The sequence below is a fragment of the Panthera leo genome, chromosome E2 (genome assembly GCF_018350215.1).
Source record: "Panthera leo isolate Ple1 chromosome E2, P.leo_Ple1_pat1.1, whole genome shotgun sequence".
NCBI lineage: Eukaryota > Metazoa > Chordata > Mammalia > Carnivora > Felidae > Panthera > Panthera leo.
Genome location: NC_056693.1, coordinates 10,210,600 through 10,226,287, shown reverse-complemented (window position 1 = coordinate 10,226,287; position 15,688 = coordinate 10,210,600). Strand labels below are relative to the sequence as shown.

Below are 15,688 nucleotides of genomic sequence, written 5' to 3'. Positions count from 1 at the left end.
AGCAGGAGCCCAGGGTCGCCGACAGGATCTGATGCACCACGGGTGCGTGCCCATGCCTGACTGCTGGCTGTATTGTCACTGTAACCATCAACCCCTGTGCCTCCCCCCCACCTTACAGAGCCTTGCGGGCTCAGCCTCAGGATGCTGGATCTTTGTCGTTGTTAACGACTAAACACGAGACTTCTGTTCTCCTCTTCCCTGGGACCAACACAGGACGGGGCGCACAATCTGATCCTGGCTGACAAGACCGGACAGGAAGGGTCCTGAGGGACTTCCAGAACTCTTCCCTTGCTCCTGAGAAGGTACAGAAGAATTCCTTCCCTGCTTCCACACTTGGCTGAGGCGAAGGCTGTCGGGCGCTCTAGCCATCTTGCGATCACGAGGGGGTGACCAACAGTCTGAAAACCGGTCAGGACCTGTGTGAATTCACAACTCACTCCAAGCTGACCAACCCTGAACTGCCCTGTTGACCTTCCAGAAACGCTGGACTCCTGGCTGTTGAAGCCAAGGGGAGTTGGGAACTTTTGAGTTGCCGGTGAAATCAACCTTACTCAATAACGGATGAATTGGAAGAAATTCAAAGATCGCATCCTGAGGTTGTGACATGAACTTAAGAGCTGAGCAGCCTAGACCCGCAAGCAGTGGAAGGGCTCCACCCTCCTGACCTCATCACCTCCCAAAGGCCTCACACCTTCTAATACCATGGCATCGGGTGGGGGTGGGGGTGGGAAAACAGGGGTCAACATATGAATTGTGAGGAGACGGACGCATTTAGTCTGTGCCGGTCAGGGCTCCCGTTTTGCCGCAGCCCCAGGAGCCAGCCCGGGGGTCTTGCCAAGGTCACACTGGCCCCTTCCGTGGGCTGGACGGGGGCAGGGCCGTGCAGCTCACCGCTGTATCTCTGAATGCAGGGACTGGCCCAAAGCAGGGGTTCGGGAACCGTGGGAGGCAGGTGCCAACCACTAAGGAAAGCAGAGGCGGTTCGGAGGCCCCGATGCCATGAGGTCGTCACGAATGTCACCCTGGGGGCCGGCCGCCACGAGAACCGATCCAGGTTTTCTCATTCCCGGGGTGGGGGATGGTGGGAGCGGCACAGAGAGGCGAGACCGCAGGGTTTTTAAAATAACTGCATCCTTTAATGGCAGTAATACAATTATTGGATTAAGAGACCACAGGAGAAAGGGCAGGTGACATTTCTGGAAGACAGAGAAGGAGTACAAAAAGGGAGCTGGGACAGTCATGCGATGATCATTGTAAAAATACAGTACGTTATATACATATTTGCACCATCAACTTTCAACTCTGAAGTAATATTTACACTTTTGTTACAATCCTGGTTAGAGAACATTTTGTTTTTAAAAGCTTGGCCTGATGGCAAATGAAAATTTTGGGGGGAATTCATAGTCCCGTGAGGTTCTTAGGCTGAATATTCCTAGAGGAGGGTTCCAGCTTCTATTTCATCCACAGATTTCGGTTTTAAAAAAGTATTTAATTTTGCTTTTACAAAAGAAAATTCTCAAAGGAGGGAGAGAGAGAGAAGGAAAACAAAAAACAAAAAACCCACGGCCACACTGTGTATCTTTACTTATTTTACAAACATCAAGGGCTGCAGCCCTTTGCTTCAAGGCCAACACCGGTGGCTGAAGAAAAATCTCACTAATGATTGTTTAAAAACCACAAAACGAAATAGACAGAGACGAACCAAACCAACCTGATCACGGCGCACTGACCCTGCGGGCTGCCTCTTCCCACCCGTGCTTCTGGCCCCAAACTGGACAGTTTTTCTTCCGGGGGAGAGGGGTTTGGTACAGGAGCCTCATTCACCTCCCACCCCAAGGAGGTGGGAGGGGAACCCTCTGGCTGGATCACCAGTTTTCTTCATTATTAGCAAGAAAGAGATGGGGGCCTTTAGCAAGGCAGTTGGGGTGATGGGACAAGAGCAAGGCAAGAGATGGCCAGCACCTGCTTATGCACAGGTAGGAAGGACCCCGGAGCCATGGGCCGGCCTCCCCAGGTCCCATCCACAGGGTGAGCCTTTTCTGGAGCTCTGTGGATGAGGCTGGACCTCAGCCAGGGGCCTGGGGCAGGTGGGGGGGGAGTCCAGTGCAGATGTCTCTGCTCTCATCCCGGCTCAGCCGGAGGAGGGGAGCAGGATGCAGGCTTCTGGTCCCACGCCCTCCACCTGCAAGCGGGGGTCCTGCCGGTTCTCTCCTAGAGAAGGCCCAGCGGCCCCCCACCCTGCCCTGGCTAGTCTCCTGCCCTTTCCTCAAGCCCCCCAAATCCAACACTGTGACATACCTCTGAACCCGTGCACCTGTCAGCTGGGAAGAGAAACACACTAAAACCACGGGCCCTACATCAGACGCGGTGGGAGGAGGTTCAAAGCAAGCGGAGAACAGAAACACTTTGCAAGAACCCCCCGGGGCTCCTGTCGGGAGCCTGGCGGAGCGGCCATGCCACGGATCCTTGAGCTGTCCCCAGAGGGGCGGGGGCCGGCACACTGGGTGCTCTGGCTCCGGGGGACCAGGAAAGACCCCGGCCTGAGGGGAGGACGGCGTGGCCGCGACGGGACAAAACGAGAGCTAATACTGACAGAAAACACGCGGTCTGCGGAGGCTGCCTCCTGGAGGCAGCCTTTGGGGGATGCCGCCCCACACCAGCCCTGCCGTCTCCAGGTTCGTCTCTCACCCTGGAGTCTTCTGATGTGGGCGGAGGGCACAGGTCTGAGGACGAACTCTGGACGGAGGGCAGCAGGGAAGCCGGTGTGCGAATCCACAGGAGACGGGAGCAGAGATGGCTGTGCCTCTCCCAGCTCAGACAGCTTCCAAGGGCTCTCTGCCTTTCTTTCAAACTCTTTCCTTCCTCGGGCCCCTGAAGCGGGTCGTCGGGGCCGGCCCGCTGCAGAGGGGATGGGGATTCTAGAAATGCCTGGACCTGCTTCGACGCAGGGTCTGCCCACGGTCTCGGCTTCATCTCTCCTCGCTCACACGGGGTGAGCAGCGTTCAGCGCCTTCTCACACCTACTGTTCCCTTTGTCCTCGGGTGTGGGCTGGCGGGGGGGGGGGGGGGGTTGGGGAGGAGGAGGGGCCCAGCTTTGCCTAGAAAACCCACTGGACCTCCAGCCACCAGACTGGGGCTCCAGCCTTCAGAGAGTCCCTGATAACTGAGCCTGGCCAGACGAAGGGCCCGCTGGGGCTGAGGCCCCGGGGACTTCCAACTGTTCACGTGCACAAGTAGGTTTCCTTGGCGGGAGCCTGGGAGCCCCGCAGCACTGACCAGAACTGACGGAAAATGGTTATATACAATTTATATGTTGCAAAGAAAGTACTATTAAAAAAGAAAGAGAGAAAAGGGGAGGGAGAGAAAAAAAAGGGGGGGGAACCACCCAGAGCCCCCCTCCCCCCAAGTTCCCAACTCTGGTTGCTACCCTTAAATATTGCCCTGGGAAGGGTGGGGTGCGGGGAGCGCTTGACTCCAGCTTAACACTACTGGCAAAAGGGGGAGGCAGTGGGGTCAAAGCCTTTAAAAACATCTTTCAGGGACCCCGCGTCCTGCTCGCCCTCGCGGGCTGGGCTGTTGCCAGCAAATGGGCTTCCAGAGCCCGTCTTGGGCGTCTGTTTCACAGTCCCAAAGAGGGTGGGCACGGGCAGGTTGTGCACGCCAGGCTGGGGCGGGGCGCCCTCTGGTGGCGGGGCACCCGGTGTGGCGGTGGGGGCCGCGGAGGCCTTGGGCCGGGGGCGGTTGTAACTGTTGTATCGGTCTGTGGCTGTGGCAGTGCCCCCGTCTGCACCGGGCTTCCCGGACTCAGGCTGTTCCAGGGCGGACTTGCGGACGAACGGGGGCTCCTTGGCCTTGGCGGCCGAGCTCTTGCCATTGCCCTCAGGGCCTTTGGGCTGGGTGCCCGCGTCGGCGGCTGGCTCCGCAGTTTTGCCACCTGCGTTGGGAGTCCTGGGGTCGTAGAGGCTGATGCCACTCAGCACGCTGCTCTGCCCACTCCCGCTGCCCTGGCCCAGCCCGCCGGCAGCCAGCACTCGGGGGTCATAGGGGGCGGTGGCTGGTGGGGAGGACTCCCCGCTGGGGCTGGCGGCTGGAGAGGGTGCTTCGGCGGGGCCGGGCTTGGCAGCCCGGGAGGAGGCAGCAGAGTCCGCTGGTTTCTGGAGCCGAGGGTCGGTAGGTGCCTTCCGCACCCGGGGGTCACTGGGCTTGTCGCTGGAGCCAGGGGCCGCCGAGGGGCCGGTGGCATTAACAGTCTTAAGGATGCGAGAGAGGAGCTCGAAGTCGGGCAGGTTGGAGCCGGACGCGCCGGGGTCTGTGGAGGTGCCCAGGCGCTGTCGGGGGTTGGGAGGTCCCGTGGCGGCGCCACGGTGCAGCCTGGGATCCAGGGTGGGCATGGACTGCAGGGCTGCGGGGACGGGGGGCACCGCGTCCTGCTTGGGGATGGGCAGGGGGATCAGGTCCTCAGGATTCCAGAGCACAGTGCGGGCGAAGCTCGGCTTGCTCAGGGTCACGTCCTTCTTGATGTGGCTGAACTGCTGCAGCTGTGACCGTGGGTCCCGCAACGGGGGCCCGGGGAGAGGGTCCAGGGGAATGGTCATGGCCTTCTCCCGCAGGGCCCGCTCCCCTTCCTCCTCTTCTGCGGGGGGTGGTCCAGACCCTTTGGAGCCGCTGGGGCCTGCAGGGCTGGAATGAAGGCCGCCTTCGGGCTTTGGGTTGGGCAGGGAGCGAGCCAGCCGAGGGTCGGAGGGCCCCACGTCTCCTGGGCCAGACCCGCTGGAAGCCTCGGCATGGCGGGTGAGTCTGGGGTCCCGGCTGAGGCGAGGGTCGGCCAGCCGGCCTCCCGTGGGGTGTCCTTTCTGGAGGCGGGGATCCCCCAGCCCGCTGTTGCTCAGGTCCCCGACGGAAGCCTGGGGTCTGCTGGACGTCTGCTGTCTCAGGGTCTTAAGAATGGAGGTGACGCTGCTCCCGCCCTCATCCTCATCACTTGAGTACCAGTTTCCGGTGTCACCTGAGCAAGAACAGAGGTACAGGAAGATGAGCGGCCACCGCCACTGCCACCAGTCCGCAGACCCACAGCGGCCCGCTGGGTGAATGGCTCCTCTGCCTCTGACCTCTCAGAACCTCAGTTTCTCCTTTCCTAAAAACCCCTCCCTCTGCGGGCTGCTACGAACAGCCACGAAACTCAGGTGGGCCGAGCACCAAGCCCGGGAGATCACTGGCTACTGTTTCTGGATCCTTCCCCATGTGCTCTATCTTCTTAATTCTCATGACCACCCAGAAGGCAGTGTTACTATCACGCCCATTTGACAGACGAGAAAGCGGAGGCATGGACGGTACCTTGAGATCGAGGGCAGAGCAAGGACTGAGCTCAGGATCCCAGCCCGGGGCTCCGACACCTCGTCCTCACCTGCCATGGGCTCAGGTCCCAGCATGGCAGGCCCTGCTCTGGGCGCCTGGGAGCACCTAGCACTGACTCCGCTCTTTCTGCGCTCGGGGCTCACAGACACTGGCCCCCAGGCCCCTCGAAGCGTTACCATATCCCCGCGAAGGGCAGTCACCGGCTGATAAGAGACGGGGCCAGGTGGGCGGACTCAGAAATTGGCCCAAGTCCAACCTTCTAGGCAGGTGAAACCGGAGCCACCGAGGGAGGGCGTGGCCCCCTCTTCCCACTGTCCCCACCTGCTCCCAGGCTCCAGCTCCTGGTTCTAGACACCATTTGTCCGCCCCATTTCCTCCTGGGCTGGATGCCATCAGATCCGCTGTGTGGCACCAAGTGACCTGGCAGCTGGGACTGTGCTTATTACTGGTTTATGTCAGCAACTGGCTGTCATCTGCTGACTTCCTGAGAGCACGGTCTAGGGAAAGGAGAGCGGTGAGCCTCCTCTCTGAGGGCTCAGAAGGGAAATCCTGTTGGCTGCTGTCTCCTCCAGGGACCAGCCCACCTCCCTCCTCAAGGGGATCAGGGTCTCTCTCGACCCCCGAGATACAGAAAGGCAGCCCTGACTTCCAGTTTCCTCAGGGACATGCAACGCAGCAGCTCCAGCCCGGCTCCACGGCCCCGGGCAGGGGTCCTCTCTGGCCACAAGCTCCTTTCCGACGCAGAACCCGGCTAGGCCTTCCCCACCTCTCCACGGCACAGTGGCCTGGGGGGGGCCCGTGCCTGTCAGGGGAAGCCCCTGCCCCTGGGGAGGACACGTGCCTTCCTCATTCTCCCGGTCCTGCTTGCTGCTCTCAGCCAGCCTCCTCGCTCTCTCCTCCTCCTCCTGCTGCTTCTGCTGGATCCTCAGGTACAGGGCCCTCTGGGCTGAGGGCAGGAAGTCGGGGACACCGGCGCCCGGCTTCGGCCGGCCTGGGGGCCCTCCCTCAGAGAAGCTGTCGGGCTCCAGAGGGTGCTCGGGGAAGAGGTGCTCCCCAGGCTCCCCCGGCAGCTCTTCGTAGTGCCCGTAGTCCTCTGTGGCAGGGAAGAACCGAGGGCTCGTGTCGGGAAGGGCCTTGTGGCACCAGCTCCAACCCACCTGCGCGCCCTTAACTGGAGAACCCCCACCCCCTGATGGCAATGGGTGACGACGTACAGCCCGTCCCTTCCTACCCTCCCCAGGAGGGTCCCCACAGAAGGCCCAACAGCAGGGGACAGAGCAGCCAACGGGGGGGGGGGGGGTCTCCCCACCCAGGATGCAGCCACCGAAAAATGGGGTTCACAGCACGATTTAGTGATGTGGGCGGGCAAATGCTCATGAAGTGAAAACAAGACGCAACGTCGTACAGATGTTTACAAAATGCAACGAAAAGGCTTTGCAGACAGACAGAAAACAGTCCTCTGGGAGCGAGACTCGGGAGAGAGGGGCCCCCACGTGCTTCTGATCTGTTCTAATGACCGGTGAGGGGCATTCGGTTTATGGTTTCTTTTTTCCTCTTTTTTTAAGTTTTATTTATAAGCTCCACCCCCGACGCGAGGCTTGAACTCACAACTCCAAGATCAAGAGTCACGCGCTCTTGCGACTACACCAGCCGTGCGCCCTCTTTTTATGATTTCTTTGTGATAATCAGAAAAGAGAAACACTGCATCTCGTAGAGAGCTCGTAATATGAGCTCGGCCACGGTGACCAAAGACTTGGAAATAAAAGGAAATAACTGAAATGTTGCTATGGCCACATGTCAATCCAGAGGCTCACGGGTGATTCCTCCTTCTCCCTCCCTCCTTTACGGGGTCCTGAACTCTGCAAATGCTCACGAGCGCGCGGTTGCATTTAAGGGCGGGGGGCGGGGGGGTGTGTCTCTCTCACATGGCATCTAGGAGGCACAGGGCTGGAGGGTCAGGGTCTGCCTTCACTCCTGAAGGGCAGGCAGGGGCCTGTTGCACGTGGGGACTGTGTGTGCATGCGTGCGTGTGTGCAGACAGAGAACGTCTAGTCAGCGCTGCCCCACGCGTAGAACGTTCTGCAATGACGAAATATTCCGTATCTGCACAGTGCGACCTGGCTACTACTATCCTCCACGGGGCTACTGAGCATCTGAAATGTGGCCAGTGCTACCAAGAGGGTAATCTGTAACTTAATAGAAACTAAAAGGCTTAACACGATTTGTAAATATTTCATACACAAAGCACATGAAGGAAAAAGCGAAAGGCCACCCTCTTCTAGCCCCTGAACTTCGTGGGCAAACCTGCACTATGGGGCCGGAGCCTAGCGCGGTGCCGGGCACACGCCGTGAACAACAGTCCCAGTCGCCCCTGCACAGAACAAACTACTCGTCGGCCGTACGACTGAATATAGTAACCACCACTGGGCGGGCACAATTCAAACGCATAGATTTCCAGATATGGAAATAGGGGCGAATTACTTTAGAGGCACCTCCTGTGAACAGCTCGCCAGACTCGGTTTTCCTCCGCGCCCAGGCCTTTTTCCGTGCACATTCTACACGTTTACGAAAGGAGGAGGGGCCCGTGGGAACCACGGCACCTCCCTCACACAGCCTGCCTTTCTCACTCCCGCTTCCCAAGCTCCCGCTCCTTGCCGCAAACACTGCTCCGTGGCTCTGAGCACCACCGAGACGCCGGAGGCTGACACGACCCCCAGCCTGGTGGTCTCCCTGATGCCCCGCGAAGTTTCCCCATGGCTGTCAAATGGGCATCTCTTGCTTGACAGGGCGGCTGAAGTGATCTCTTGTGGGTGCTCAGCGCCCACAACTCGGCTCTCTCCAGCAGGACGTTCCGGCATCAGGGACGGCGTGAGCATCCGCCCAGGTGACCCTGCCTCGAGGCCGGCGTCCCCATTTGCTCCTTCCTGTCTTATAACACGTGCACGAGGAGGAATGGAGGCCCCACGGCGTTTTCTCCAAACTCGCTACTTCCTGCCCTGTCACGGCCAGCTCTGCCCAGGACAACTCCGTAGCATTCCAGAAACTTCCCTGATTCCGCTCCAACCCCTACTATCCACCCCCTCGAATGCCTCTGCCTACACCCTACCATTCTTCCAATGAGGCCACCTCACCGGGGCCGTCGGAGTCCCCACGCTGGGACTTCTGTCCCTTCCCTTTCCCAAGTTACACGGCTGCCCTTACTTTTCTCAACCGAGCCGATGGACCGGGGTCTCTGCCCCTTGGCCTCTTCCCCTTCACATCCCAACTCACACTCCCTTCTCAGAGAGGCCTCTGCTGGCCATCCCCACGCGGCACAGCCACTCCCAACCTGCCTCTGCCCCGACCGTCTGCCACAAGCTCTCCGTTTTACTTTTTCGAGAAACGATCTCTGCTGAAATGAGCGTATGTGTTTATTTACACGTCTCCTGTCTGCTTCCCTGAACTAAAATGCAGCTGAGGCAAGGCCTACGGCTGCCCTGCTTGCTCTGACCCCAGGCCTGGCGGCAGTGGGCACATCCCAGCCTTCCCGAAGGCGGCATGTGACCTCCTAGGGATGCAGCGCCATGGGCCGGCCAGCACCCTGTCAGACACTGAAGCTGTTACCAGGACGCATTCTTGTTTCAGCCAGGAGGGAAGGAAAGACGGAAGGAAGACGGTCGGTCGATAGGACACCAGCAGCTCCAAGCCAAGGGCCGTCCGGAAGGAGCCCACCCTGGAGAAGGCGCTTTGGCCTCAAAGCCCAGTGCCACCCCGCACCCGCCCCTCGGGCTTCCAGGCAGAGCAAGCGACCATCAAGTAAACCAGACTCATCACGTCACAGGACTCCCTTCAGCCTCAACGGGGTGGTGAATCCCGTCACTGAAAACGTTCAACCACTCACGGGACAGAGATGGAGTCGGATTCATGCTTCCAAAGACTCGGACCAAGGAGGAAAGCCAAGTCCCCGATGACACTCCCCTGTGCGAGCCGCAGCGGCCCCTCCCAGCCCCCGCCCGGCCCCCCGCGCACCTGCGTCCCCGATGAGTCCGGGCTCCGTCTCCATGCCCTCCTGCTGCTGGTAAAAGTTCTCATAGAAGTTCTGAGATGGCGGGATGGGGGGCATCATTCCAGAGTGTGGGGAGTCTCCAGGACCATAGGGCATCATTGGGGGGCCACCGGGGCCCATTGGCGGGCCAGGGTTCATGCCAGGACCCATCGGCATGTCGGGGTGCATGTCGGGGTGCATATCAGGGTGCATGTCCGGGTGCATGTCGGGATGCATGTCGGGATGCATTGGGCCCCCCATTGGCCCCGGGGGGCCCATGTTGGGCCCGGGGCCCATTGGCCCCGGGGGTCCTCCGGGTCCAGGGAACCTAGGAGGAAGAAATGCACCTGTGAGGGGCTGCAAAGCATGCATGGTAGCCATGCCCTCGAGGAGACACGGTGACATCTGTGAGGCTGGTCACGGAGGGCTCCAGACCAGGCTCGCAGTGAGACCCCCGGCACAGAGGAGCCTGGCTGAGGCCAGACCAGCCCCACCAGACGGAATCTGGGGCCCTGGGGCACTCACCTCACACCCAGCTTCTCAGCCAACTGTCCTGTGGGCCGCACCACGATCTCAAACAAGGAGGGGATCTTCTTGTTGTACATGTCCTGCTGCTGCTGCAGCTGCTGTGGGGACAGCGGCTCGTGCACGGGCATGGGCATCTGGGGGGGCCCGGGAGGCGGAGGGGGAGGCGGGGGCGGGGGCGGGGGGCCGCCCTGCATGGGCCTGCCGTTGGGAGAGGTCGGGGCCGGGGGGCCGGGGGGCCGAGGAGGGGTGGGCAGGAGGCCCACACCAGGGGGCGGTTTGGGCAGGGGGTTGATGCCCTGCTTCTTCAGTTCCTCCACTTCCTTCTCGTCCTCAGCGCCCGCCTCTGCGTCATCAGCCAACATCTGCCGGTGAGAACAAAGCGGGGGGGGGGGATAGACCGGGATGAGGTAGGGACCAGGCCTCCCACGCGGGAAGCTGAACTTTCTGAGAACCCTAAAACACAAGGACCCCGCGGCCATCATGCCATGAGGCACGGAAGTCATCATCCCACACCACTGCCGCCTCTGCTCTGTGACCAGCTGGGGGCAGGGAAGGGGGCAGACACTCCTGTTTGCACCAAGACACCTGTTTTTCTCCCCTTAAACTGTACAATTCAATGGCATTAAGTAGTCATGAGGATGTACAACCACCACCTCTATCTGGTTCCGGAACTTCCCCATCATCCCAAAAGGAGGGCCCATACCTATTAGCAGTCACTCCCCTTCCCCCTCGTCCGGGCCCCAGCAACCACTAATCTGCTTGCCATGTCTATGACCTGCCTATTCTGGAGAGTTCATTAAAGCATACACCGCACGGCCTTTTGCGATTGGCTTCTCTCGCTCAACACGTTTGCCAGGTTCAGGGTGCCTGGGTGGCTGTCGGTTGATGGTCAGACTTCAGCTCAGGTCATGATCTCAGGGTTCAGGAGTTCGAGCCCCACGTCAGACTCACTGCTGTCAGCGCAGAGCCTGCTTCGGATCCTCTGTCCCCGCCTCCCCCACCCCTCCCCCGTTTGCGCTCTCTCAAAGATAAATAAAACATTTAAAAAAATGTCAGGTTTACCCCACATTGTAGCACGTGTCACCTACTTTATACCTAATACCCTATTGTCCCGTGCCCAAACTGTGTATACAAACGATGTGCTTTCTGCCGAAACACACCCTTTCCTTCTGGGATTCTGGAATTTTGGTACACGCCAGGCAGAGGCGCCACCCTGAGCACTGAGTCTCTTGGGCATCCCTGGTATAGAACATTCCACAAGTGCCGTCACAACCTGAGGATTAAGCACGGCCCTTGTGACTCCACGGGGCAAGGACTCTTGGACGCTCACGCCTGGTTTCTCCAGCCTTGGCCCACTGTGGCTACGTGTTTGGTCCTGGGACCGCCCCCGCCCCCCACCCCCACCAGGAAACGACTGAACCTGGGCCCGGGCCACCTTACGGACCTCAGCACAGATGCCTTCGTGGATCCTAACATGGGGCTCAGAGATGCTTCAGCAGCTAGCAGCTAGCATCCCAGCCCCAGCACCGCTCAAGACCGCCCCCCCCCACCCCGCTCCTCCCTCCCCCGCAGCGATGGCGGGAGCATGGGTGGTGGGAGCAGGGTCTCCAGGTGCGTGTCAGGCCGGTCTCGGCTCTTCTCTCTCCTGTCAGGAATGGTACCTGCACCCGGGGACAGCAGGGTCTAGGAGGAACGTGGCTTCAAGGGTGCCGGAATACTCGAACAACCAATCTACAGAAAACATCTGTCCCTTAGAGCCCCAGTACTCGAGGCGTGGTTTGAGCGTGCACGAGCAGCACAGGGCGACCTGCTGAACCGGAACCGCATCTTAACAGGTGCCTGGGACGGTGTGGGCGACCCTGCCCCGAACCAGCAGTGCCTTTCGGCGGCGAGGCAGGCCCCGGCCCTGCATGCTTCACCGCCCTGACGCTCGGTCCACTTCCCGCCCGGTGTACTGGCCCCTGGGCCCCCTCTGCTTCTCGAGAAGAGAAGCTGCCTGTGCTGTGTCCCCTGCTCAGCATGTGCCTCTCACTCTTTTCTTCCTACCACTCACCTCGGGACCAGCACAGGGTCGCCTCACCCAGGCTCCCGTGAATGGCAGCCTGTCTGCAGAGCCTCTGGGCTCCCTGTACATTCCCTCCACTTCCGCGATCCCGGCGCATCATCAGGATCTGCCCGATGACCGGATCCCGTCTCCTCGCCACCATGTCCCCCAGGGCCCGGGACGGTGCCCGGCAGAAGCTAGGCACGGACGCACATTTGTTGGATAAATGAGCAAGGAAAACAGACAAAGGCACCTCCCCCTGCGTTCCCTGGGCTCCAGAGAACAGCCGGTTAACATCAGGACCACGGAGGATGGGAGGGGGGAGGGGTGGGGGGCGCGTGGGGGGATGAGAGAGTGAAGGCCTTGGCCACCCCGACCCCGCTCTTTGACGTCCCTCTCCAGTGGGTCTCCCCGGCACCCTGCCTCCACCCCCCCTCCCTGGCTCCAAGGCCCTGCCCGCCCCGAAGCCTTCAGTCAGTGCCAGCGCGGGGCTGGGGAGACTCCTCCATCTGGAGAGCACACTTCATCCCACGTGCCTTCTCCACTGGCCACAAGCGTGGCTCTCTGAGTGAGGGACCCCCCTCTACTTCCTGAGCCCCGAGCCACGATCTGGGGTCTCTCTCCTCCACGCTGTTCCCAAGCTACTGCCCGGACCTCCCAAGCGGCCCACCCACCCGCCCTCTGTCCTGGGCCCCGCTGCCTCTGGCCAGGACTCCGCCCCAGCCTCCCACCTGGTCTCTGGTCTCCCTCCCACCATCCCCTGCACACTGACCCAGCACGCATCAATCACGAAGCTAGGTCCTTCCGTCAGCGGCAACTCGATGCCCTCAGGCAGAAGGCAGAACCTAACAAGGTTATACCTCATTAACCAGGAACAACCTTGACCTCAGCTTCCTCCCCTCCCGTGGAGGGGGCGGCAAGCTCTGGCCACCGGAGGGGTCACGCTCCCTTGGCCTCCCGAGCTCACGCCCAGACGCCCCATCGTTCCCTCCTTGCAAGCGCTGCCTCCTCTGCCCCACGGCTGCTCTTCCTTTGGGTCGCCTCCTGCCACCAGCCTCTGATGGCCTCTGGAGACCAGACATGCCTGTCGCGTGCGCTTCTCTGTACCACTTAACAGTCGGGAACACCCGGCCAGCGTCCCTTCCTCCATTAGACCACGGGCTCTGGAGACCGAGCCTGTGTGGCATCTTCACTGGCGTCTGCCGGCGCCGGCCCAGCACCCCGCATGCGCCGGGCGCCACTCGGGACCAGCAGCGTCTCGGCCACCAGGGCCTCCGTCTCCTGCCCCACGCCAGGCGGGAGTCTCCCGTCCCAGCCTACTGGCCAGCTGGAGGACGCGGCCCCCCCGCTGCAGGACTCAGCTCCCCTCACCCCTCGCCAGACCCCAGCTCCACGCCTAGACCAGCTCCCTGCGCTCGTCTCTCTACCCTCCGTCTCCCACCCTGAGCCATGCACGTCGCTGCGAAAGCAGGCGCCGAACCACATCAGAGGGCAGGACGGTGACACGTAAAACACATTAAAACCACGTTCCCACCAGGAAAGCCGAACCCAAACCGTACAGCCCTTGCTCAGAGACGCCGAGAGGGACACGTCTGTTCCAGACCTCCTGCGCGTCCCCTCTGGGCCTCTCCGCCTGCAAAGACCAGCACTCCCAGGACCTTCCCATCAGACGAGACACACCAGGGCCCTCCCCTACCAGGATGGATCCTGACCGAGGCCAAGAGTTTCCGAAAGTTCAGAGCAGCCTCTTAGCGGCAAAGGGCACGCACACCCACAGACACGCAAAGGTATGTGAGCCAAGGCTCATCAAGGCAAAGAAATCAGCTTGTGTCGGTAGGTTGGCTAGAAAATTCTTAAGTTTCTGCCCCACGCTAGAAACAATCCAAATCTTCTTCGGTTGATAACTAGACAAATTTAAGACCACCCATTACAACGGACTCGTACTCACCAACAAACAGCAATGAACTACCCTCAACAACTATTCTTAACAGATGCACTACGCCTGGTGGAAAAAAGCAGATTCAAGAGGTTATGCACACACGTACGTGTGTTTAAAAGCTCTACACTGGATACGCCTATTCAGAGAACATTCTCGAAAACACAAACTATAGGGACAGAAAACAGAGCAGTGATGCCAAAGGCTGGAAAATGGAGAAGCACGGAGTCTACAGGGGCAGGGTTTTGGGGGCAACGGAAGACTGAATTTCCTCAATCTACATTTTGGGATGGCTACGTGACTCTGTGTTTGTCAGAACTCATAGAACTTTACACTAAACGGGAGGAATTTTACTGGATACAAACCATAGCTTGCCAAACCTGACTATAAAAAAACAGAGCGTGAGGAAGGACTTCAGGGTAAAGGACCAAAACGTGAGCAACTTACTCCCGAATGGTTCAAGGAGGAAAAAAAACAAACAAACGTGCACACACATGTATAAAATAAAGACAGGAGCAAATGGGGCAGAATGTTGCTAACAGACGATCTGGGCGGAGGAGCGAGCATGCTTCCAAATGTGGGACGGATGGCTGGGAACACATGTGTCTAGACGGACAGAAAGGTGTCTGCGACGTGGGAAAACAGAGCTGAAGGAAGGAAGGAAAGAAAAAGAGCGCAGGCATTTCAGGGGAGGCCGGCCAAGGCCCAGGCATAACTGGCACCACGGTGTGGACCCAGGGGCCGCCCAGAAGCTCCAGGCCCCAGCCCTGGCCAACAAGCTGCAGCTGTCTGGGCAAGAAGGAATGGCCGATGCCTTCATCTGGGTTAACCGGGTCCTGAAAATTCATCTTGAGTTTTACTTTCTGACTACCCAAATTTGACTCTGGTATGGTTTTTCCACCATCTTTTTTTTAAAGTTTATTTATTTTGAGAGAGAGAGAGAGAGAGAAGGAGAAAGAATGAATGGGGGAGAGAGGGAGAGAGTGAATCCCAAGCAGGCTCTGCAGTGTCAGCACAGAGCTCAAAGTGGGGCTCGATCCCACAACCCGTTGAGATCGTGGCCCGAGGCTGAAATCAAGCGTTGGAAGCTCCACCGACAGAGCCACCCAAGTGTCCGTCAACACTCATTTTTAACCCACTGAGACTTAGTTTTTAGATTGGGGAGGATACTGACGCTTTCAAAACGTTTGTAACGGGGAGCTGAAATGTACCATCTTGGTTTGCTTTGGGTTTTTACTAGGGCGTTTAGAGCTGGGCTGTGCAAGGCGATGGTCACTGGCCACATGTGGCTACTGAGGCTTGAAATGCAGCTGGTGCAAACGGAGAGGGGCTCTAAGGAGAAGATAAGCGCCAGATTCCAAAGACACGATAGCAACAAGAACGATAATGCGAAACGTCTTACGTTTTTCGCTATCACTTGCTGAAACGGTATTCTGAACACAGACATACCAAGTTAAATAAGACAAACTGCCTGAAATTAGCTTTTCTAGGTTTCCTTCTACTTTAACGTAGCTTCCAGAAAATGCGAAAGGACACCGGTGGCTCGGCTGCGTTCCTACTTGGACCGCACTGGTTTAGAGCACCAGCTCTGAACCTCCAGCAGGGGGCAGGCCTCGGCAAGTCACTGTTCAGTTCTTCTTGTGAGAGGAAGCCACTGCTTACCCTGCTCCCTACCCTGTCAGAGAAACAGACTCTAGACAAGCTGCTCATTACGAAACCCTATTCCTAGGATACTAGATTTCCCAGAGGGCCTGGTCAGGGGAGAGTTTTTCCCACGGCACTGCCCGTGAGCGCTGGGGTG

At 59.3% G+C, this 15,688-nt stretch overlaps 1 protein-coding gene across 7 annotated transcripts in view; it reads right to left on the bottom strand.

Annotated features, from left to right (window-relative positions):
- Positions 1–3,066: 3,066 nt before the first annotated feature.
- Positions 3,067–15,688, bottom strand: part of ZC3H4 (zinc finger CCCH-type containing 4) — a 42,268-nt gene continuing 29,646 nt past the window's right edge. For all 7 annotated transcript variants that reach the window (XM_042920925.1, XM_042920928.1, XM_042920931.1 and 4 more), the window contains 4 exons: positions 9,905–10,269; positions 9,364–9,707; positions 6,197–6,448; positions 3,067–5,005 (listed from right to left, as the gene is read on the bottom strand). In XM_042920925.1, coding sequence (XP_042776859.1) covers positions 3,486–5,005; positions 6,197–6,448; positions 9,364–9,707; positions 9,905–10,269 — 2,481 coding nt within the window. In that variant the 3' untranslated portion in view covers positions 3,067–3,485. The remainder of the gene's footprint in view (positions 5,006–6,196; positions 6,449–9,363; positions 9,708–9,904; positions 10,270–15,688) is intronic.